The sequence below is a fragment of the Nomascus leucogenys genome, chromosome 8 (assembly GCF_006542625.1).
Source record: "Nomascus leucogenys isolate Asia chromosome 8, Asia_NLE_v1, whole genome shotgun sequence".
Classification (NCBI taxonomy): domain Eukaryota; kingdom Metazoa; phylum Chordata; class Mammalia; order Primates; family Hylobatidae; genus Nomascus; species Nomascus leucogenys.
The window spans coordinates 109,480,578-109,505,324 of record NC_044388.1 but is presented as its reverse complement, the minus strand read 5'-3'; the positions used below and the strand labels follow the sequence as shown (position 1 = coordinate 109,505,324).

General features: G+C 51.6%; 2 protein-coding genes across 2 annotated transcripts in view; one reads left to right on the top strand and one right to left on the bottom strand.

Moving 5' to 3' along the window:
• The window catches only part of STKLD1 (serine/threonine kinase like domain containing 1), a 29,725-nt gene extending 20,166 nt beyond the window's left edge, over positions 1-9,559 (bottom strand). Inside the window, exons 1-3 of the mRNA XM_030818113.1 lie at positions 9,359-9,559; positions 6,797-6,883; positions 1,341-1,385 (exon numbers count right to left, since the gene is read on the bottom strand). Coding sequence (XP_030673973.1) covers positions 1,341-1,385; positions 6,797-6,883; positions 9,359-9,445 — 219 coding nt within the window. The 5' untranslated portion in view covers positions 9,446-9,559. The remainder of the gene's footprint in view (positions 1-1,340; positions 1,386-6,796; positions 6,884-9,358) is intronic.
• A 198-nt stretch (positions 9,560-9,757) lies between these two features.
• SURF4 (surfeit 4) lies at positions 9,758-24,474 on the top strand. Its single transcript, XM_003276799.3, has 6 exons — positions 9,758-9,993; positions 18,489-18,675; positions 19,259-19,335; positions 19,906-19,949; positions 20,917-21,103; positions 22,196-24,474. The coding sequence occupies exons 1-6, from the start codon at positions 9,946-9,948 to the stop codon at positions 22,460-22,462; spliced, it is 810 nt and encodes a 269-aa protein (XP_003276847.1). The 5' UTR covers positions 9,758-9,945; the 3' UTR covers positions 22,463-24,474.
• Positions 24,475-24,747: the final 273 nt, after the last annotated feature.

Genomic DNA, 24,747 nt, shown 5'->3' with positions numbered 1-24,747 from the left:
CACGGAGAGGCCCCAGTGCCCCTGCCCTGGCGGAAAGTGCTTTGAAACATGCCCAAACAGGAGCAGACAGGGCTGCCTTAGAGACATGGAGCCAGACAGACAACTGCTTGTGGTGGAAGGTTGGGTGTGAAAGCAGGTGGCCTAGTGGGCTGTGGATGGGAATCGGCAACGTGAAAAGCCATGGCGGCGTGCAGCTCTGGGCAGGCCCCCGTGCTCTTTCTTCCCATTTGTTACCAAGTAGCCTGGGCCCACCACTGTACTTCGGTCACATTATACACCCAATAATGTTTGCTGGCCAAGCTCCAGAGCCAGCAATTCCAGAAGACAAACAAGTGACCATGAGATAGGAGGGGACACCCTCAAGCTCGTGGCAAATTCAAGAAACACAAAGAAAGGCTACTTGGAGGCTTTGCCAATCAAACCGAAGTGCAGCTGTTATCACTATTATTGTAAATGAGTATGTTACTGCTGGGCAGCTCTGAATGGTAGAATTAAGGGTAATTTATATTTGCTTTGTTAAACAATTCTGGTATGGGCGTGGTGGTACATGCCTGTACCCCAGCACTTTGGAGGCCGAGGTGGGAGGATTGCTTGAGCCCAGAAGTTCAAGACTAGCCTGGGCAAAATGGTGAGATCCCATTGCTATTAAAGAAAAAAAAAGTAAAAACAAAAGAAAACCCAATTCTGTATTTTTAAAATTTTCTGCTGTAATTAATAATTTTATATTGAAGAAAAAATATTTAAAAAATAGTTATTGGTAGATTAACCTAGGGACCCGGCCAATATTTATTTATTTTTGAGACAAAGTTTTGCTCTGTCACCCAGGGTGGAATGCAATGGTGCAATCTCGGCTCATTGCAACCTCTGCCTCCCAGGTTCATGCGATTCTCCTGCCTCAACCTTTCGAAGTAGCTGGGATTACAGGCGCCCACCACCATGCCCAGCTAATTTTTTTTGTATTTTTAGTTGAGACGGGGTTTCCCCATGTTGGCTAGGCTCGTCTTGAACTCCTGACCTCAAGTGATCCACCCGCCTCGGCCTCCCAAAGTGTTGGGATTACAAATGTGAGCCACCGTGCCCAGCCCAATATTTAAACTTTATGTTCTCTGGGAACATATGTTCTAAGTTGTCAGCACCTGCATTTAGCAGTGAGTGTTTGGAGCATGGACTCCCTTCATGACCTGGGGCTGCTGGCTTCACAGCTGAGGCAAAACTGGTGCTGATGCTCTATCCCTCCCTCCAGCCCTCTCTTCACCCAGGCACTCAACAAGAAGGTACAGAACACAGTCTGTGTATGCTCCATTGAGCTCTTCCAGAGGAAAAACCACCCTGAGAGTTACCTCCTCCAGGGCCTGACTGGCGTCATGGTCATCCATGCATTCCACCTGCAAGGGCACAAGAGCATGACTTAATAAACATGTAGCAAATCATCTCCATTATCACCACCATCACCACCACCACCACGACCATTACCATCATCTCCACAACCACCACCTCCACCACAACCATCACCATCATTACCACAACCACAACCATCACCACCATCACTGTCACCATCATCACCATCACCATCATCACCATCACTGCCATCATCACTGTCATCAGACCACCACCACTACCATTACCACCATCACTCCATCACCACTATCATCACCATCATTAACATCATCATTACCACCTTCATCACCACCATCACCATCACTGCCATCATCACCATCATTACCATCATCATCATCACCATCATCACCATCATCACACCACCACCGTTACCACCATCACTCCATCACCTCCACCGTCACCATCACCACTATCATCACCATCATTACCATCATCACCATCACCACCATCATCACACCACCACCATTACCACCATCACTCCATCACCACCACCATCACCACTATCATCACCATCATTAACATCATCATTACCACCTTCATCACCACTATCACCATCACTGTCATCATCACCATCATTACCATCATTACCATCACCATCACCACTGTCATCACCATCATTACCATCACCATCACCACTGTCATCACCATCATTACCATCACCATCACCACTGTCATCACCATCATTACCATCACCACCAACACCACCATCATTACCATCATCACCATCATCACCACCATCACACCACCACCATTACCATCATCACTCCATCACCTCCACCGTCACCATCACCACTATCATCACCATCATTACCATCATCACCATCACCACCATCTTCACACCACCATTACCATCACTCCATCACCACCACCATCACCACTATCATCACCATCATTAATATCATTATCACCTTCATCACCACTATCACCATCACTGCCATCATCACCATCATTACCATCATCACCATCACCATCACCATCACCACTGTCATCACCATCATTACCATCATCACTGCCATCACCACCATTACCATCATCACCATCATCATCACCACCACCGTTACCACCATCACTCCATCACCTCCACCGTCACCATCACCACTATCATCACCATCATTACTATCATCATTACCACCATCATCACTGCCATCACCATCACCACCATCATCATCATCACACCACCATTACCACCATCATTCCATCACCACCACCATCAAAACTATCATCACCATCATTACTATCATCACACCACCACCACTACCACCATCGCACCCATCACCACCACTGTCACCATCACCACCATCATCACCATCATTACCATCATCACCATCACCACCACCATCATCATCATCACACCACCACCATTACCACCATCACTCCATCACCACCACGATCACCATCACCACTAACATCACCATCACCACCATCATCACCATCACCACCATCATTACCAAAATCACCATCATCACCATCATCACCATCATCACACAATCATCACCATCAAAATCATTACCATCATCACCACCTTCATCATCATCACACCATCACCACCACCACCACTATCATTACCACCATCACACCATCAACACCACTGTCACCATCACCACTATTATCCCCATCATCATCACCATCACCAACATCATCACCATCATTACCACCATCACCATCACGCCACCACCACTATCATCATCACACCATCACCACCGTCACACCATCAACACCACCATCACCATCATCACCATCATCACCACCATCATCACCATCATTACCATCATCATTACCACCATCACACCATCAACACCACTGTCACCATCACCACTATTATCATCACCATCACCACCATCACCACTGCTACCATCACCATCACACCACCACCACCATCACCATGACCATAATCACCATGACCACCATCACCATCATCACACCATCATCATGACCACCATTACCATCATCACGACCACCATCACCACCATCATCACCATCACCATTATCATCACCATCATCATCACCATCATCACTGCCACCACCATCACCACCACTACCACCATCATTGCCACCTCCATCGTCACCACCATCATCATTATTTAGCAGGAGTGACAGGCTCCCACCATTCCTGCCCCCACCATATGGCACAAACGGAAAATATTCCTAAGGCAGAGATCTAAAAATACTTAGAGCAATGAGAACATCTTTGCTCCTGTTGCAAAGATAAGTTTAGGACAGCATAATATACGCTCCAAGAAATCAGTAAAGGATCCATTTTCAGACCATCTTTAAACAGGAACATCTTGTTCTGGTTGGGAAAGCATCAATCTCACCACTTCATTCCTTACCCACATGGGGAAGGTTGTCTCCATGCATGGAATGTGCAGTGCTCTTCTCTCTTTCCTGTGCCCTCTCCAGGTGGAGGTGGGGAGGGCATGGAAAGGGAAGGGTGGTGGCAAGGGCAGCACGGAGCTTTGAGTCTGCAGCACGCTTGGTGGCACAGGCCCTAGGTGTATACTACCACTGGCTCTAATACCAGATCCTCACCCAGAATTTTGCTCAAAACACTTATGAATGAAGTCCTCTTATAATGGGGTGATTGCAGACCATCATGTAAAGTTAGTGAATTGTTCCCAGATCTATGGAGAGACCTGAGATGCCAGTGGCACTGTCCCGTGGAATCCAGGGCAAAGACACTGAGTGAGCCTTCCTGTCTTCCTTTCCTCCTGTCCCAGGGGGCATATGAGGAGGTGAAGTTGGCCAAAACATATGGAAAGACTTGAAAATGTTACATCATGGTCGGGCACAGTGGCTCACGCCTGATATCCCAGCACTTAGGGAGGCCAAAGCAGGCGGATCACCTGAGGTTGGGAGTTCGAGACTAGCCTGACCAATATGGAGAAACCCTATCTCTACTAAAAATACAAAATTAGCCGGGTGTGGTGGCACATGCCTGTAATCCCAGCTACTTCAGAGGCTGAGGCAGGAGAATCACTTGAACCTGGGAGAAGGGGGTTGCAGTGCGCCGAGATCGCGCCATTGCCCTCCAGCCTGGGCAAAAAGAGCGAAACTCTGTCTCAAAAAAAAAAAAAAAAAAAAAAGCAGCTGGGTGCGGTGGCTCACGCCTGTAATCCCAACACTGGGAGGCCGAGGCAGGCGGATCATCTGAGGTCGGGAGTTTGAGACCAGGCTGACCATCCTCTCCATGTTGGTGGAGAAACCCTGTCTACTAAAAATACAAAATTAGCTGGACGTGGTGGCACGTGCCTGTAATCCCAGGCACTCAGGAAGGCTGAGGCAGGAGAATCGCTTGAATCCGGGAGGCAGAGGTTACAGTGAGCCGAGATCGCATCACTGTACTCCAGCCTGGGCAACAAGAGCAAAACTCCATCTCAAAAAAAAAAAAAAAAGAAAAAGAAAAAGTTACATCGTATGACCCAGAAATCTCACTCCTAGGAATTTTTCCTAAGGAAATCATGGATGCTAAACAAAACAAACCCATAATGCTATAAGCATCTTTATCAGAGCTGTTTTACACAAAGTGAAAAATTGAGAACAAGCTCAATGCTCAGCCCGTGTGATAGAGATGGCTTGGGTTAGTTACAATACATCAAGCAAGACGGGAGGCCACACAGTTGCCAGAACGAAGAGAGGAGGAGGCTGTGGGAATGACATGAAACTATGTTTGCAATACAAAAAGCATGCTATCAACTTTAACAATACCATTCTCCTGAATCCAAAAAAGTTTACAAACGCTTAGGAAACAAGACTGGAAGAACCCATAAACTCCTACCTACACTCTCCTTCCTCAATTTTTATTTAGAGATAATTGGGTGATATTTTTATTTTTAATTAAATTAATTAATTAATTAATTTAGACAGAGTCTCGCTCTGTCACCCAGGCTGGAGTGCAGTGGTGCAATCTCGACTCACTGCAACCTCCGCCTCCCGGGTTCAAGCGATTCTCCCTCGTCAGCCTCCCAAGTAGCCGGGACTATAGGCACCCACCACCATGCTCGGCTAATTTTTGTATTTTCAGTAGAGATGGGGTTTCACCATGTTGGCCAGGCTGCTCTCGAACTTCTGACCTCAAGGGATCTGCCTGCCTCGGCCTCCCAAAGTGCTGGGATTACAGGGATGAGCCACCATGCCTAGTCATGGCTGACATTTTTAAAAGCTCCTCAGGCCGGGCGCAGTGGCTCATGCCTATAATCCCAGCACTTTGGGAGGCTGAGGCGGGCTGATTGCCTGAGCTCAGGAGTTCCAGGAGTTCGAGACCAGCCTGGGCAACACGGTGAAACCCTGTCTCTACTAAAATGCAAAAAATTAGCCAGGCGTGGCAGCGTGTGCCTATAGTCCCAGCTACTTGGGAGGCTGAGGCAGGAAAATTGCTTGAACTCAGGAGGCAGAGGTTGCAGTGAGCCGAGATCACGCCACTGCACTCTAGCCTTGGCGACAGAGCGAGACTCCATCTCAAAAAAAAAAAAAAGAGAGGCAGATTGCTCTTTTTTTGCTCAGAGGGCAGTCAGCCACACTGCCCCAGTGGCTTGTGAGACAAGGGGGCCAACCCCACAGCCAGCCAGGAAGGGAGCAGGGCAGGGGCAAGGACTCCAGGCCCAGCCACTCAGGGTGAGACTGTGGAGCTGCACAGACTTAGGCCTGGCCCAGTAGCGGCTGCTGACAAGGCTCCTCCCACTGCATGGCCAGCCCTGAACCTGCTGGGTCCCTGCCACCACCACAGAGAGGAGGGCGTGCCAAAGACGCTTGCGCAGCTCTCTCACCCTAGTCCCTCTGTTGATCTGGACCTCCCTGTCTCGGACACACAAAGGGCTGTCCTCCTGCAGGCCTACACCTCCCCGTGTCCTGCTAGCCCTGGTGAGGAGTGCGGTGGAAGGGCTCAGGGCCTGGTGTGTGACCTTAGCCCTGTGTGACCTTGAGCCAGGCCCCACCCTCTCTTGGCCTGGCTCCCTTTTGGTAAAACTGGTGACCTAGGACTGGGTAGCACGGTGTCCCCCAGTGAGGTGGCCTGAATTCAAATCCTCTTGGAAATTGTGTGACCTTGGCTAGTCTGTCGCTGCATTGAGCCTCACTGTCTTTGGCTATAAACAGGGTCATTGTTTCTGATTTACAGGGTTGATGGGAGATGAAGTGAGTCGGTGCCTGGCATACAGCACGTGATGTGTAAATGGTAGGAGGTGGTGGTGTTGGAGTAAAAATTAGCATTGCTTCCCCATCAAAGTGACAGAGCTTCACGCACCCCCACGTCTACCCCAGCAAGATTTGTCTCCCCGAGTGCCAGCAGCGAGGAATCCAGCTGCCGCATCAGGAAGCTTCTCCAACATGGGAAGAACTTGTATTGGGGAAAATCACAGTCACAGAACCACCTGGCGTGGGATGCACAGGCTTGGCCTCTTACCTGCTTTATCACATGCTTGACTTTGGTTTCCATTTCCTCCACCACCAGGTTCACCCCCAAGGCCCCAGGATTCAGCTGGTACAAAACCTACCAGCAAGGAAGAGAGAAGCTTTCAGGAAATGCACACAACTTTTCCCTTTCCAAAAGCCCAGCTCCAACTCCTTTTCTGTCCCTGCTAACTCCCCTGTCAGGCTGGCGGAGCAAGTGGCTCCACCCCATCTTGCAATAGAGGAAACGTCCCAAGGAGGGGCAAGAGGGCTTTCAGTGGCGGAACCCCGATCTCACCTATCTGGGGCCGATTCCGGAGCTCTTCTACAACCCTGTATTGCTCCCTCAATCTGCAATGAGGACCAGCTGGGCACTCAAGTGCAAGAACCTCCCAGAGAAAAAGGGCTTATTCACTCTCTGTAGACCCCTATGACCTCAACTTCCAGCATCCGCCTCCAAACTCGTTTCCAACAAGAAAGTAACCAGTCTTATCACTGGTACAATCAGGAAGCCATTGTGTGCCTGGCATGGTGCCAAGCACTTCACAGCCACCCTATGCAGTTGACACCATTGCTACCTCTGTGTTTACATTGGTAGGAAAACTGAGGCACAAGGAGCTAGGTCCTTGCCTGAGGCTATGTCATTAGAAAGCAGGACACTGCCTGGGGTAACTCTGGGGGTCTGATCTTAGAGCCTGTGATTTGAGCCAAATCTGCAGAGAGATGGCCACCAAGCCAGAACTCTGTGCAGAGACCAAGTGCTATGGGGCAGGGGACTGGGCAGGGGATTGCTGGAGGCTGACGTTCATCAGAGGATGGGGGAGGGAGGGTATGACCCAGAGGAGGAGATATGAGGATGGAAGCCTGAGCCTAGGGACTCTCGGAGCCCATAAAAGTCTTAGGAGTCTGTAATCCAGGCTTGTGAGCAGCCTGCTCATGATGCTGGATATTCTAAGCCAGGGGTCCCCAACCTAGTCCGTGGCCTGTTAGGAACCAGGCTGCACAGCAGGAGGTGAGCAGCAGGCAATGGAGCAAAGCTTCATCTGTATTTACAGCCGCTCGCCATGGCTCGCATTACCACCCAAGCTCCACCTCCTGTCAGCTCAGCAGCAGCATTAGATTCTCATAGGAGTGTGAACCCTATTGTGAACAGTGCATGTGAGGGATCCAGGTTGCATGCTCCTTATGAGAATCAAATGCCTGATGATCCATCACTGTCTCCCATCATCCCGAGAGGATGGTCTAGTTGCAAGAAAACAAGCCCAGGGCTCCCACTGATTCTACATTATGGTGAGTTGTGTAAGTATTTCATTATATATTACAACATAATAATAGAAATGAACCGCACACTAAGTGTAATGTGATTGAATCATCCCAAAACCATCCTCCCGCCTCCATCTGTGGAAAAATTGTCTTCCACAAAACTGGTCCTTCGTGCCAAAAAGGTTGGGGACTGCTATTTTTTTTTTTCTTTCTGAGACAGAGTTTTGCTCTTGTTGCCCAGGCTGCAGTCCAATGGCGCTATCTCGGCTCACCACAACCTCTGCCTCCTGGGTTCAAGCAATTCTCCAGCCTCAGCCTCCCGAGTAGCTGGGATTACAGGCATGTGCTATCACGCCTGGCTAATTTTGTATTTTTAGTAGAGACAGAGTTTCTCCATTTTGGTCAGGCTGGTCTCGAACTCCCGACCTCAGGTGATCCGCCCACCTTGGTCTCCCAAAGTGTTGGTATTACAGGTGTGAGCCACTGAGCCTGGCCAGGGACTGCTGTTCTAAGCCACTGGGGGCTGAGGGCAGAGCTGGTGTGAGAGCGTTCAAGCTTAGGCAGCAAATTAAACAGTAAAATGGAGCTATACCTCGGATCAAGTCTGTTTTTTTTCCAAAAGCAGGTATATTCCTGAAACGTCTATTTTTTTTTCTCTGATAAGTAACTTTACTTTAAAAATTATCTGGCCACCAGAAGCTCATCTGCTTCACCGCTGGCAACGCCCTATAGTCCTCTCACACAAAGACAATTCTTCCAAAGTGACAAAAATCTAACCCGCGAACCGTTTCCAAGCGAATGCATTTTTCACAAATGCTGAATCTAACATTTAATAAAGTATACATATCATGTGTAGAAGCATTTACTTAAACATTTACTTTTATTTTGCAGCTTTCCTTTTGTGTTGTGAATTTTTTAGGCCTCAAACATTTTCACAGACCCACGCTGCAGGGGTGTTTTTAGGGGACTGGGGGCTCCCAATTATGTACTCGGGATGTTCCCGGGGTCCTGCCTCGGTGGACCCAAGCGCACAGACCCCAGGCACGAAGAACAGAGGAGCTGCCCCACGCCCTCAAATACTCAGCCAGGGCTGGAGAATCCTTAGTCAATTCACAAAGGGGGAAACTGAGTGGCAAAGGGCACTCAGGAGGTCACCGTTGGAGGCCCCCTGGGATCAACCTAAGAGCTGGAGGCCGACACTGGCCAGGGCGCGGGCCCCTCGCCGCCCTCGGTCGGAACCGCCGGCCGCAGCTCCAGGGTTGCGACCGTTACCCCACGGAGCCCCCGCCTCCCCGCAGGGAACACTCGGCACCTTGTACTTCTCCATGGGCTCTCCAGGGGACCCTGGGCCTCGCTCCCCCTGCGTGGGGCGCCTGCGATCGGACCCTGGCCCAAGCATGTTCAGTAGCGACCGCGTACGAGCGAGCGTCCACCCCTGGCCCCACCCCGCGTGGGTCAGTGGGACCCGCGGGACCCTCCCCGTCCGAACGGCGCCCTCGAGGCACCCAGGCGTCCCTCCTGCGCGCTGGCCCCAGACCCCCAGGCCCCTGCCCCCTTAAAAGGGACGCGTTCCGCCGGGCCGGGAGGGGCTGAAGGGCCTGCATGCGGTGGGCGGGGTCTCCAGCGTGAGAGGCGTGGCGCCGAGCGCGGCGGGCGTGGCTTCGAGCGGACGGGTCGGGAGGCTGGGGATGGCGCGTGGCCCCTTTAAGACGCGCCGGGGCGGGCCCAGGCGGTGCGCGGCCCCTTTAAGGCTTGGCCTACGTGGCAGCCGCTGGAGCCGCAGCCGACGCGGAGCGAGGCCGGCCGCCGGGCACTTCCTGTGGAGGCCGCAGCGGGCGCGGGCGCCGACGGGCGAGGGCCAGCGAGCGAGCGAGCCGAGCCGAGCCTCCCGCCGTCGCCATGGGCCAGAACGACCTGATGGGCACGGCCGAGGACTTCGCCGACCAGGTGCGGCCTGCGGGCTCCTCCCCCGGCCCCGGTCCCGACCCAGGCCTCCCGGGCCGCTCCGGAGTCGGCCTCCCAGCGCAGGGCGCCAGGCCCGGGCCGCCCCCTGACTCCTTGTTCCCACAGAGGGACCCTCCGCCCGGGCCCTCTGTTCCGGCCCGGCCTGGACACCCCCAAACCCGGCCTGCGGGCCCGGTCTCCCCTGCCCGCTGGGCCGCTCCCGGAGCCCGGGCCTCGGCGCCCTGCCTGGCCAGCCGCCCCCACCCTCCAGCCAGCCCGGGGCGCGGGCTGTGGGGGTTTTCTCCCGGGCCGGCGGCGCGAGTCCTGGCGTTGGGTCGGGTCTGAGGCTCGGGGGGAGCGCCTCGGCGTTTGGAGCTGCTGGGGGGTCCCTGCACGCTTTTCCTCTCACTGGGGCTCCCGGAGGCGGGCTGGGAGCTCGGGGACGAACGGGGGCCGGGGGTCCTCCCAGAGGAAAGGGGGCGCGCTGGCGTGCGCCCCAGCTACAGGAAGCCACAGCACTTTTTCCTTTTCTCTTTCCCAGATGTGCTGGACTCTTGGGGTCCCTTTGACCCTGTCTGCCTCTCTCCCTCCCCGTTTGGACTCTGCCCTGGGCTGGATTGAGTGGGGACCTGTACACAGCTTGGGAGGAGGGGAAGCCTATCTCCCTGATAGTCTCCTTCCAGAAGTGTCCAGGTGGCATTCTGAGGAACAGGGAAGCCCTTGAAACAGGCAGTTGGGTAACTGTTGAGAGCATTCGGAAACTGGGTGGACAGGATCCGATCCTACAAAGTGAAGGGACACAACTCCCTTCCCTCTTTCTTGATTAAGCTTGGCAAAACAAAAAAACAAAAACAAACAAACAGAAAAGGTGGTGGTGGTTACGCAGATTTATGCCTTTTACTTCTAAAAGAATCCAGTTATGTCGACAAATTAACAGCCTTATCCCCGAAGGGACAGCCTTGTGTGGCCCACTTGCCGTTCTTTCCTCGGTTTACTTAATGTGTTCGTGTAGCTTTGCTAGAGTTTTAAGTAGTGATGGTTAAATTTTTAAATTTTTCTGGCGGTGGTAGTGAGTCATCAAACTCTGAGGCCTAGACTTATTGGAAGGCTTGTATATGTGTGGTTTAAAAAAAAAGAAAAGAGTAAGTGACCGTTTTCTGATCAGCTATCGAGCTTTTCCGTTCCTCCTGGGAGGTGATCTCTTTCTAGTGTGACCTCACCATCCGTTCTCATTGCAACACTTTCTTGTGAGCCAATATTTTAAATTTGGGGGGAAAAGGTATATCAACTTGACAAAGCACTTTTTTCCTACGGTTCTGATTTTGTGCTTAAAGACACAATTTTATTTATTTTTATTTATTTTTTTTTTCTTTGAGACAGTGTTTTGACCTTGTTGTCCAGGCTGGAGTGCAATGGTGTGATCTCAGCACACCACAACCTCCAACTCCTGGGTTCAAGCGATTCTCCTGCCTCAGCCTACCGAGTAGCTGGGATTACAGGCATGCACCATCACACCTAGCTAATTTTGTGTGTTTTTTTGTTTTTGTTGTTAGAAACAGGGTTTCTCCATGTTAGGCTGGTCTCGAACTCCTGACCTCAGGTGGTCCGCCTGCCTCGGCCTCCCAAAGTGCTGGGATTACAGGCGTGAGCCACGGCACCCAGCCTTTAAAGACACAATTTTAAAAACAATTCATATCAAAAGCTCTCAAGAACCAGGTAGTCCTTTTAGGTTTGTCAGTTTTCATTGACATAATTTATAGTGACCCATTTATATTTCTCCAAGTCGCAACTCCCTAAGAAGATGGTTCCTCATAGCTGAGGGAAGGATGAGAGCTACATACACTCGCTCTTTGTCCTGGAAAACCTGGATTTGCAAGTGAATTTCATAACCAAATCTAGATCAAATGTCTCCAGTCAAGCTGCTGCCCACTAGCAAGTGACAGACTCTCCTATTGACAAAAAAAAGTTTCCAGTGTCTTCACATACTCTTTTCTTCTTTTTTTTTTTTTTTTTTTTGAGACAGTTTCACTCAGGCTGGAGTGCAATGGTGCAATCTCAGCTCACTGCAACCCCCGCCTCCCGGATTCAAGCAATTCTCCTCCTGCCTCAGCCTCCCGAAGTAGCTGGGATTACAGGCGCCTGCCACCACGCCCAGCTAATTTTTTTGTATTTTTAGTTGAGGCAGGGTTTCCCCATGTTGGCCAGGCTGGTCTTGAACTCCTGACCTCAGGTGATCGGCCTGCCTTAGCCTCCCAAAGTGCTGGGATTACAGGCGTGAGCCACCCTGCCTGGCCTTTTCTTCATGTTTTGTTATTAGTTTTTTTTGGAGACAGAGTCTCACTTTGTCACCCAGGCTGGAGTGCAATGGCGCAATCTCAGCTCACTGCAACCTCCGCCTCCCGGATTCAAGCTATTCTCCTGCCTCAGCCTCCTGAGTAGCTGAGATGACAGGCGCACGCCACCATGCCCCGCTAATTTTTGTGTTTTTAGTAGAGACAGCGTTTTGCCATGTTGTCGTGTTGTCCAGGCTGGTCTCAAACACCTGACATCAGATGATCCACCTTGGCCTCCTAAAGTTCTGGGATTACAGGCATGAGCCACTGCGCCCAGCCTTCATCATGTGTTCTGTTATGTTTTAAATGAAAGAAGCAGTAGCTTGGAACTGGAAAGGCTCTTGAGGGGGCACAGAGTCGACCTCTCCCAGGTTACTGAGGGGAGGCCAAACCCGCTCAGGCTCCTAGACTTGCCTGTGACCAAGACCAAGAAAAGCCAGGTCTTGGTCCCCAGCCCCTGGTGTTGCTCTTCTGGCACAAGTCAAGGGAAGAGCACTAGCGGGTGAAGGGGCCGCTCACATACAAAACCCAAGTGGGTTAGGACCATATCTGTAGGGCACCATATCTGTAAGGCTGCGCAGGCTGCCGCCGTCAGATGATCTCCTTAGAGTCCGCCTAGGTGGTGGCAGAGCATGGCTGCAGGACCTTCCGTGCCCTTTTGTGGGCAGCTTGGGAGGGCAGCGACTTGTACTCGCCCAAACCCCAATCAGACAGATGCAGGCAAGTAAACAGGGTTCGAAGTCAAAATATGGTTTCTTGTGGACAGAATCTGACCAAACCCAGGTGGGGCTTTGTTTCTATTTATCCACATAGTACTTAAAGCTGCCAGACCAGGCTTTTACATGAAAATGACCTAATTTGAAGCCGATAGAGGATTACCGTGGAAGTCACTGATCAGATAAAGTGACACATCCATTTTTTCACATCTTCAGAAAACAAGAGCAAAACTGAAGTGACAAGATTTGACCAGAAAGTGTGGGCTGCTGAAAGCAAGACCTAAATAAGCTTAGTTTCCCAGACCCAGTGTCTTCCAATATTATGACAATGACATTAAGTCTTTCACTGGGCCAGGTCCATGATAGACATTCCTTGTGTGAACTTCTTGACTGCAGGAGGTTGGCCAGAGCGTCTCCATCTTCAGATGGGCAGACGGAGGTTGGCTGGCTGCACTGGCTGCTGGTGGGCTGGAGACTGAGTCCGCATGCTGTTACCCCAAAGGCTGGGTTCCTCACTGCTTGGTGGACTGTGACCTTTCCTTCTGGCCTGCAGAGGCTGGTCCACGGGGACGAGCAGTCTGGTTAGTTTCTGCTGGCAGGCTCCCCACAGTTGCATCTCTTGTCTCTCTGCCTCTGGCATCAAGCTCCTTGCTTTGGCAGCCAGGGACAGTGTCCTCTTGCTCCCAGGAGCCATGCTCTGTAGAAACTGCTGAGATGTGCTCTATGCAGGAGCTGGGCATTTGGAAGCCATGGGAAGGGGCCAGAAACTAATGAACTCAGCGATCCAAACTAATGTCCATGCCTGCAGCTGCTCCTCATTGCCTATTAGACCCTCTGCAAAATGTAGCTTCTAAGCAGTTTATACCCATAAACAGCAATATTAGCACTTAATGGGTTCTGCCTGGTGGCTCATCACCAAGGTGACAGAAAAGCTGCATGGGGCCTTCCTCTCCAGTGTGGCCTTTGGTGTTTTTAACCTGTCCTCAAGAGTGGCAGAGCTAGTCCTGGGCCCTAGGAACTGGCCTTGGCCCTAGTTGAAGTGCTGGGGAAGCAAGGAGAGGACTGAGGACCCCTGAACCTGCAGGTGGCACAGGCACTGTGAGGCTCCTGATGAACACCGTGCTGGGGACTGTCTGGTGTGGCGGAGTCCTGGTGACAGTGGCAGGCTCTGTCATACCCTGCCCTATACCATGAAGGAGTGGGGAGAGAAGACAAAGAGGAGCTGACTCACTTTTCTTTGTGTGATGATCTTAACGGGAGGTTAAAACTCGCTCTTTAGGGGAGTGCGGGCGAGAAGCAGGGGAGGTTGTGGTTAGCGGGGCTCCTCCCAGAACATGGGTCCCAGTCGTTCTCAGTTACGTCTTTCCTACAGTTGGGATCTTGATCACACAGTTTTTTAGTAAAGCCAGGCCATCATCTCCCACATTGGGCTGGCGACACCTTTTCTGGCCCTGCAGGGTGCGGTGTGAACCTGTAGAGCAGCACCGAAGCGGGGCTCGGGGAAGTTCTGGAGCTGCAGTGAGCCAGTGAGCTCGAGCCAGCTCTGACAGGCTGATGTGAGGGAAGCCGCTGGGCCACAGGTGCTTGTTTCTACGATGTGTGGGACCTGAGTTGGGCTTTGAACGAAGCAGCCCCAGTCCTTGGTGATCAAGGAAATCTGACCTGCCCTTTTCCTCGATGTTCTCATTCACCACGAATTTGCAAGCTGCTTTCCTCAATTTCTTTCTGTCCTGAGTGTGAAGAGAAAGTGGAGTTTTCTGCGTGGCGTGGGAGCTGCAGGTGGCTGTGATAGTGATCACTGGATGCCCAGGAAGTCATCTCAGGGTGGATATAATTAATTACGTTTCTAAAATCCCCTTCAGTCGTCTAAAATAACCACCCCTTTGAGAGAAATCTCAGTCTTCCTGTTAAGCCCCTCAGATGCTGTCACTGCTTATGAACCATATCCTGCTTGATGGCGCGGTTCTCGGAGAGACTTAATGAGAAGCTTGGCCACAGAGGTGAGCTAACTGTGTCATCTTCCTGCGGCCTGCCAGGTCAACAGCCACCTCTGGCTCTGCTATCACAGTTCTCTGACGAGGGGGAGGGGGAGGGGGACTGTCACAAGTTTTATGCGCTCGCCGTGTTTACACAGGTCACCTGTGTGCTGGCTACCAGCAGTGGCCTTAGTGCCTGCAGTGTGGCTGCTCTTGTCTGTCCTGGGGTGCTGTGTGTCCTGCCTGTGTCGGGGGCTCTTCTCTGCTGTGCTGAGGGGACACTGGCTTTGGGACGTGTTCTAGAGTGGCATGACATGGTTCCAGTGGCAAGTTGAAGTAGTTGTGACCAACATGCATGTAGGAAATAAGGTTAATGTTGGGCCTTGTCTTTAAACGTGGGTTTTTCAGTGTTCAGTCCAAACAGATGCTCATTAAATGGTGGCTGGTTTAAAGGAGACTGCATCAGCCTGACTTCAGCCTTCAGTCTGGACCAGTCTGCCTTTGAAAACCAGAACAGCCAAGCAGTAGATGTGCTCAGTTCAGAATGCAGTACCTAAATTTTTGCATATTTTTCCCCAAAGCCAAGAGCTGTGTCTGTTTCGTCACCATGTTTGCGCAGGGAAGGAGGTGTGAATTGCCTGTCCAACCTTCTCTCCCTTTTTTGCTCTTTAATCCTCTTGACCTAGACACTCAAATTAAGAGTTGCAGACTCATCAAAGAGACTTTTAAACACTGCCTCAATCTCGTGGGCTGTGCACCTAGCAGATGAGCATGTTAAATGCAGGTCCTGCGACTGGGGGAGGCTTAGACCGCAGCCCATGGCTGGGCTGGTTTGCTCATCTCAGGCCAGTGAGTGGCTCACAGCTCTCATTTTAGAAGCAAGTCAGAACACCTCTGTGTCTGTCTTGGGTGTGGATTGCAGTCTACCTCTCTGCTGCTGTTGGGGTCCACACCCCACACCCACACCCCGCCCTGGGAGTCCCACCATGGCTCTGTCTCATCTCAGAGGTCTGCACAGCCTCTTGTTGAGCTCTTCCTTCCCAGTGGTTGCTTTTCCCTGGGTTCAGATGAGATGAAGGCTTGTGTCCTTGCTGGGGCTTCCCAGCTGGGCCATGATGAAGCCATTACTTGAGAGCAGTGGCACGTCGTGTGCCACGGTAGTGTGCTTTATCTCTTCCACGGAAAATGGGTGATTACACTGTTGCTGGGCATTTAGAGAGCAATGGGGCCGTGAGGCAGAACCTGGGGAGGGTGTGTGGCGTCACCTTTCCCACCACCCAGTGTGATGCAGGTTGCAGGTTGCATCACACTGTGCACATGGGCATCTCGTGCTGGTTCTCTGCATTGGCCCTAAAATTCACAGGGGAGTATTTGGGGCCTTTTATAAAATAAAAAGTGAAACAAGGTCTTCCTCCTAGGAAAGTTGGAAAGAATCTTACCAGCCATTAGTTCAGCTGGCCTCACTCTACTGTAGGATAGTAGAGACACTCTCAGAAAAGTAACTGGGCGTGTCCAGGTCACACAGTGTGCCGGCTGGACGGCACCAGGGCAGGATGAGATCACAGGGCCTCAGAGCCTCCACCTGTGCTTCATCTCCCAAACCCGCTTGGTGATTCTCTGGGTATCTGTCGGTCACTGTGATTTCTCCCATCACTTTCGTGGAGTCAAAGGCTGAGTAACTGTGTGCAGAACTGACACTGCAGGGTGCAGTGGGTTTGGGGAGAATAGCCACCTGGCTTTGTAATCTCTACCTCTGCTCTCTGCCACATGGGAGCCAATCTGCAGTGCTGACCTAGCTAGGGCCCCACCTGACAGGCTGGAGGGTGACGTGAACACCCAGGGGCGTGGTAACTGAGATGGGCAGCTTCAGCAGTGTCTAGGACTTTGAAGCAACTTTAAAAAATGCTGAAAAATAAGAAACACGCACATCTTCCTTTGTTCCAACAGTAGTTTAGTCAGCCCTAGGAGGCCTGTGCAGCTGACGTTCGCTCGCCTCCTGTGGGGGTCAGCCTCTCGGGTGCTGTTTAGACTCTGGCTTCCCAACACGCGATCGTGGATGGGTCCCCTGATCTTTCTCCGAAGGACTTGCTGTGTTACAGTATTTCTTTCACTTTATATCTCAGTTTTGCATGGGTGATAAGAGAAAAGTGCATGGGGTGAACCTGCGTGACATTTGTACCTGGCATCCAATAGTGCATGTTGGCTACCTAACCCAGCCGTCATAAATGACCTGACTCACAGCACAGCAGGAAGTCATAAATGTTTTCTTTCCCTTTGACATTTGACAGTGATTTCACACACTTGCGTTTCATTGCTGTTGAAACAGCTGTCCATCCCATTTGTTAGTGTGTTTTAATTTGCTCGAGATTATGCAGGCTTTAACAAAATCCCAGCGCTTTCTAGCCATTAGCAGTACCAGCTTCGTGCTGCACTGACAGTTGCTGCACACACAGTCCCCAAGTCAGATCCTGAGCTTGCAGGGGAGAGCTCCGTCGGGGGCCGGGAAGCGCCAGCCGTGGTTTGCAACAGCACACATGCGCTGTCCAGAGCCTGGGGCTTCCTCCTGCTGCTCTGGAGATTTTCGGATAACTGTAAACACGTGATCTTACTATTCAGTCAACCATGTGGCCCTCTAGGCCTGGCACCCTGGCTGTCACCTAAGCCAACCCTTGTTCTGTCAGGGTACTCTGGGCGTCACTGGGCAGGCTGGGAGGTCCAGGCCCTTGGCACCTCAGCCATGTGTGACCTGCAGTCTGGGGGTCAAGTCTTGGCATTGCACCATCAGATCTGCGAAGCCTAGGGGAACCCCTTCCCGCTGGGTTTAATATAGCCATTTGTAAGGTGAGGGGTTGGACCGGAGCAGTGGAGATGCCTGGCAAAGTGCAGTGGTGCCTCAGGAGGGAAGCCGCTGCTGGCATGTCGTGGGCAGACATGTCGTGCGTCATAGCCTGCAGCACCCAGGATGACCCATGGCAAAGAGTGGCCCGGCCTCAGATGCCAGTAGTGCTGAGGTGCAGAAACGCTGGATAGATAACCTCTAAGTGCCTTTTCAGATGTCATTCTGTGATTCCAACTTGTAAATGCCTTTGACCGAAAAGAGCAGCTCTGTGTCTTGTGGCAGTGCCACCTTCGAAGACTGTAGTTGCCTGCTGAGGCACCGGGGGAAATCACGGTAGCAGAGTGTTAGGGCTGCTGCCCTATGGGGTCTGCCCCAAAGGGCCTAATGTCAAGTCATGCATCTCCGGGACTGATCCTTGGATTGTTGCATGTGTCCAGACTCACAGGGTAGCGAGCGCTCAGGAGCAAGCACTGAGAGCCCCCTAGTCTGTCCTGGGAAGGCACCGGGGCTGACAAGAGCTCTTGCCTTCCGCAGCATCTATTCCTCACACACACCCTGCCCAAGGACGTGCCCGGCAGCGGCCTGGTGCTCCCCGCCGCAGCCACCTCACCCTTGGGTTTCTGTGGCCCTGCAGTTCCTCCGTGTCACAAAGCAGTACCTGCCCCACGTGGCGCGCCTCTGTCTGATCAGCACCTTCCTGGAGGACGGCATCCGCATGTGGTTCCAGTGGAGCGAGCAGCGCGACTACATCGACACCACCTGGAACTGCGGCTACCTGCTGGCCTCGTCCTTCGTCTTCCTCAACTTGCTGGGACAGCTGAGTGAGTGGCTCTGAGGGTGGTCAGGATTCACTGGGCGTCTTGTTCCGTGGTTGTTAGCAGTTGGGAGGCTGTGTGTGAACTCGGGGGTCTCCTGAGACTGCTGTCCCCCCTCCATTCCCCTCTTCTCCAGCTCAGCTGTGCCAGGCGAGGAGTCAGGTTCTGCAAGCCTTGGTGGGGACGCTTAGTCTCTAGCCCTGAGCTCACTGCTTTAGAGCTTGCTAAGGAAATAGGACATGGTCCCTGTCAGGGACCCAAAGCAGGAGATGCTGGAGTCTGGCTGGCAGTCCACAGTAGAGCAGTTAATTGCCTGCCTCAGGTGGTGGCTGACTTGGGAGCTGATTGTGGGAAACAGCCCATTCTTTATTAAGGCAAGGGCTCCACTTTCTGGTGTTTGTGATAAGTCTAGTCAACTTACCATGTGTGGTCCTTGCCTATCATTAATTCTTCCAGAAGTTGTCTTTTGCTTGGGCAGGTAGTTTGGCTGCCTCTGGACATAAGGGCCAGGTGACGTAGCAGTGTATCAAGACAGTGCTCCCCGCCGGCACCCACCCTCAGGCCCCCTAACCCTTGTCCTTCTCTCCAGCTGGCTGCGTCCTGGTGTTGAGCAGGAACTTCGTGCAGTACGCTTGCTTCGGGCTCTTTGGAATCATAGCTCTGCAGGTACACGGGCCGCGTGGTCGGGGCTCCCTTCCCTTTGCTCTGGTGGAGCAGAGCTTCTGAAAAGACATCCTTGAGGGTTCAGTGTCACTCCCCCTTCAGCCCCCTGTGTGTCTCTGACTGCCTGGAGCTCCTTTCTCTTCTGGGGAAGTCGTGAGCCCAAGCAGGGCTGTAGCGGTAGGTCATTCGGTACTGGGCCATCTTTTGTCTCATTTCTGTGATTACCGTGACAAGGGAAGTCTCGAGCTTGGCTGCAGCCAGGATGCTGTCTTGTTATCATGTTGCTTCATAAAGAAGAATACCTGGTTATTCAGAATGAAATGCTGGGAACAGAATATCTGAATCCACATCAGTGGTCTCAGAATCACTTTGTTCTCCGGAACATCATAGCACATTTCTTGAGAAATACACAACCACATTTTTGAGCTTAGATCTGTCCTCGGTCTCCTACAATGGTTTTGTGTGTTTTAGACTCCAGCTGACATTGGAGAGACGGCCTAATGTATTATGAAGTCTGTGGAAATGCCTTTGGAAAGGCCGAGACTCAAGTATCTCTCTCTTCTTTCCCCTCAGACGATTGCCTACAGCATTTTATGGGACTTGAAGTTTTTGATGAGGTATGTGCATTCTGGTTGGTTTTAGTTGGTTTTAATATACGCTCCTCATACAGGGTGAGCATTGCAAATCCAAAGTCTGAAATGCTCCAAAATGGGAAAAATCTTGGGCACCAACATGACGCTCAAAGGGAGTGCTCATTGGAGCATTTCAGGTTTTGGATTTTGAGATTTGGGATGCTCAGCCAATAAGTATATAATGCAAATATACCAAAATCTGAAACACTTTGGGTCCTAAGCATTTCAGGTTAGGGATACTCAATCTGTATTTCTAAACTTAGTTAACTATTGGTTTGAGGAGACTTCTTTGGGTCTAAACCAAGCTTGTCCAGCCTGTGGTCCACGAGGTGAACACGGCCCAACACAAACTCATAAACTTTCTTAAAACATTGAGAGTTTTTTTGTGATCTTTAAGTTTTATTTTTTAGCTCATCAGCTATCATTAGCATTAGTGTATTTTATGTGTGGCCAAGACTTCTTCCAGGGTGTAGCCCAGGGAAGCCAAAAGATTGGACCCCCCTGTCTAAATTGTGCCTCTTAGAAATAGGTTCTGAAGAGGATGTTGCAGAGCCCCTAGAATAGTAGAGACTGAAGCCGTCTCTTCTGACCCTTATTTCACGGGCATGGGGACTCAGGGTCTGAGTGGAGGACAGGCCTGACCACGGGGACCCAGCTGGTCAACACTGAAGCTGTGACTAGGACTTGGTTTTGTGTGTGTTCAGGTAGCCTGTCGCTGTCGAGTTGTAAAGACACCTCTGTCTCTTGAGCTATGTAAGGTTTTACATGGGTGTAACTCGAGTCTGAGGTCCTGTGCGCATGCCTGGCTGGTCCTGCTTGGCAAATCACTGGGTTTGGAGAAAGGGAAGTATGGGCCTTCTTATACTGGCAGCAAGGTCTCCCTGTACCTGGTCTCACAGACAGGCCAGATCCTGGTGAGGCTTAGCTTCCAGCCCACATATCTGTTCCTCAGGAACCTGGCCCTGGGAGGAGGCCTGTTGCTGCTCCTAGCAGAATCCCGTTCTGAAGGGAAGAGCATGTTTGCGGGCGTCCCCACCATGCGTGAGAGCTCCCCCAAACAGTACATGCAGCTCGGAGGCAGGGTCTTGCTGGTTCTGATGTTCATGACTCTCCTTCACTTTGACGCCAGCTTCTTTTCTGTAAGTATTCCTACTTGCCTGAACGGGTCTGGTTTCCTGTCCTTTAGAGAGAATGCTGTCCCTCCCCCACCCACCCCCTACTCACCCCTCCCTGGTTGGGTACTAACCACAGCCTGGGGGAGCTGCTGAAATGGAGCAAACCTTTTTTTTTTTTTGAGACGGAGTCTCGCTGTGTACCCCCAGCCTGGAGTGCAGTTTCATGATCTCGGCTCACTGCAAGCTCCGCCTCCCGGGTTCATGCCATTCTCCTGCCTCAGCCTCCTGAGTAGCTGGGACTACAGGCGCCTGTCAACACGCCGGGCTAATTTTTTGTCTTTTTGGTAGAGACAGGGTTTCACCATGTTAGCCAGGATGGTCTCGATCTCCTCCTGACCTTGTGATCTGCCTGTCTCAGCCTCCCAAAGTGCTGGGATTACAGGCGTGAGCCACCGCACTCGGCAGAGCAAACTTTTTGATCCCATTAAAACAGACCAAAACATCGTCAATCTCTTGTGTGTCAAGCCTTCTTTCCAGCAAGTGAAGGCCAGAACCTCTGACCTTGGTGGAGTGTGCTTGGCCCTTGGTTGGCCAAGGCTCTCCACCCGGGCTCCCCTTACTCTTCTTTCTTTCCTCACTGTTCATATCTTTCTCAAGTAATTCCCGTGTGTCAGGTGTCAGGGGCAGGCCTTTAGGAGCTTCCAGAGCACACCTCCGGAGCTGACTGAGAGCCCTGGCCGGGCAGTGTCCAGGAAGAGCTCCTGGCGCCATGGGGAGAGGAGAGAGGATGTTTCTGGGCTGGATGGCTGGGTGCGCCAAGAAGCACTTGGGAATTTAGTTATGGATTAGAGATTCATCTTGGTAAATCACAGCCTGTTACTAGTTGGGAACTTCAATCTTCCCCAAACCTTCCACATTTCAATAAAGCAGGTGCTTTATTGCCTCCTGCCTCCCCCCAGCTGTTATCTCCCTACTTGCACCAGCAGCCATCTCAGCAGTAGCTACATCAGCCTGATGGATAGAGACTTCATGACATGCAGCAGCTGGAACTTTTGTTTATAAAGCATCTCTCTTCCTCACGTTTATTTTGAATTTCTTACGTTTCAATCTATGCAGATTGTCCAGAACATCGTGGGCACAGCTCTGATGATTTTAGTGGCCATTGGTTTTAAAACCAAGCTGGCTGCTTTGACTCTTGTTGTCTGGCTCTTTGCCATCAACGTATATTTCAACGCCTTCTGGACCATTCCAGTCTACAAGCCCATGCATGACTTCCTGAAATACGACTTCTTCCAGACCATGTCGGTGATCGGGGGCTTGCTCCTGGTGGTGGCCCTGGGCCCTGGGGGTGTCTCCATGGATGAGAAGAAGAAGGAGTGGTAACAGTCACAGATCCCTACCTGCCTGGCTAAGACCCGTGGCCGTCAAGGACTGGTTCGGGGTGGATTCAACAAAACTGCCAGCTTTTATGTATCCTCTTCCCTTCCCCTCCCTTGATAAAGGCACAGATGTTTTGAGAACTTTATTTGCAGAGACGCCTGAGAATTGATGGCTCAGTCTGCTCTGGAGCCAGTCTGGCGTCTGACCCTTCAGTGCAGGCCAGCCTGGCAGTTGGAAGCCTCCCCCATGCCTAGGCTTTGGAGTGAACAGCCCGCTTTGCTGTGGCATCTGAGTCCTATTTTTGAGTTTTTTTGTGGGGGTACAGGAGGGGACCTTCAAGCTGTACTGTGAGCAGACGCATTGGTGTTATCATTCAAAGCAGTCTCCCTCTTATTTTTAAGTTTACATTTTTAGCGGAAACTACTAAATTATTTTGGGTGGTTCAGCCAAACCTTAAAACAGTTAATCTCCCTAGTTTAAAATCACACCAGTGGCTTCGATGTTCTTTCTGCCCCTGCATTGTATTTTATAGGAATAGTGAAAACATTTAGGGATACCCAAAGAATGATTCAGTATTAAAGGGGTGGTGGAAGCTGCTGTTTATGATAAAAGTCATCGGTCAGAAAATTAGCTTGGATTGGTGCCAAGTGTTTTATTGGGTAACACCCTGGGAGTTTTAGTAGCTTGAGGCAAAGCAGAGGGGCAAAAAGTCCTTGGGGAAGCTGCTGGTCTGGGCGCTGCTGGCCTCCTAGCTGGCAGTGGGGAGGGCTAGTGAGACCGCACAGGGGTGGCCCCAGCAGCAGCACCCCGCAAGGCAGCCTGGCCAGCTGCTCCTCGGACCAGCTTGGGGAGCCGCAGGGGGGTGTGGCAGGAGCTCCCAGCACTGGAGACCCACGGACTCAACCCAGTTACCTCACATGGGGCCTTTTCTGAGCAAGGTCGCAAAAGCGCAGGCCACCCTGGCTGAGCAGCACCGCCCTTTCCCAGCTGCACTCGCCCTGTGGACAGCCCCGACACACCACTTTCCTGAGGCTGTCACTCACTCAGATTGTCCGTTTGCTATGCCGAATGCAGCCAAAATTCCTTTTTACAATTTGTGATGCCTTACCGATTTGATCTTAATCCTGTATTTAAAGTTTTCTAACACTGCCTTATACTGTGTTTCTCTTTTTGGGGGCGCTTAACTGCTTGTTGCTCCCTGTCGTCTGCACCATAGTAAATGCCACAAGGGTGGTGGAACACCTCTCTGGCCCCTGGACCTATCTGGGGACAGGCTGCTGTGGCCCAGCCCTGAGCCTGCCTCTCTGTTGGCCTCTCGTCCGTTGGCTCTGCAGGGCAGGGGTGAGGCAGGTTTCTGCTCGTAAGTGCTTTTGGAAGTCACCTACCCTGAGGAGGGGGCACCTTTTTAACACAGCCGAGCTAGTCCCAATGCGTTTGCAAATCTTCCCCTGGGGGCCTACTTCCTTACCCCTAATATTGGTGAGATCAAGCAATGGCTTCAGGACATGGGTTCTCTTCTCCTGTGATCATTCAAGTGCTCACTGCATGAAGACTGGCTTGTCTCAGTGTTTCAACCTCACCAGGGCTGTCTCTTGGTCCACACCTCGCTCCCTATTAGTGCCGTGTGACAGCCCCCATCCAATGACCTTGGCCAAGTCACGATTTCTCTGTGGTCAAGGTTGGTTGGCTGATTGGTGGAAAGTAGGGTGGACCAAAGGAGGCCACGTGAGCAGTCAGCACCAGTTCTGCACCAGCAGCACCTCCGTCCTAGTGGGTGTTCCTTTTTCTCCTGGCCCTGGGTGGGCTAGGGCCTGACTGGGGAAGATGCCTTTGCAGGGAGGAGAGGAGAAGTGGGATCTACCAATTGATTTTGGCAAAACGATTTCTAAGATTTTTTTGCTTTATGTGGGAAACAGACCTAAATCTCATTTTATGCTGTATTTTATATCTTAGTTGTGTTTGAAAACATTTTGATTTTTGGAAACACATCAAAATAAATAATGGCATTTGTTGTATGCAGTGTGATCCTATAGCATTGCCCAGCCTGACTGGGGCTCCCCTCAGGATGCCAGTGAGCGAGGTTGCTTCTCTAGGCTTCTCTGAAGACCACCCAGAAGCCATGTCCAGAGAGAATTAGTCCCTCAGAGTCCCTGCTGCTTCCTGGGTGTGGGGGACAGACCCCCTCAGCCCTGCCTTAGAGGGCAACAGATGTCATGAGACAAGGATAAGTGGGTAGAGAAGACACTGGGGACAGCCGATCATTCAGAGGACACGCGGCTTGATGAGGA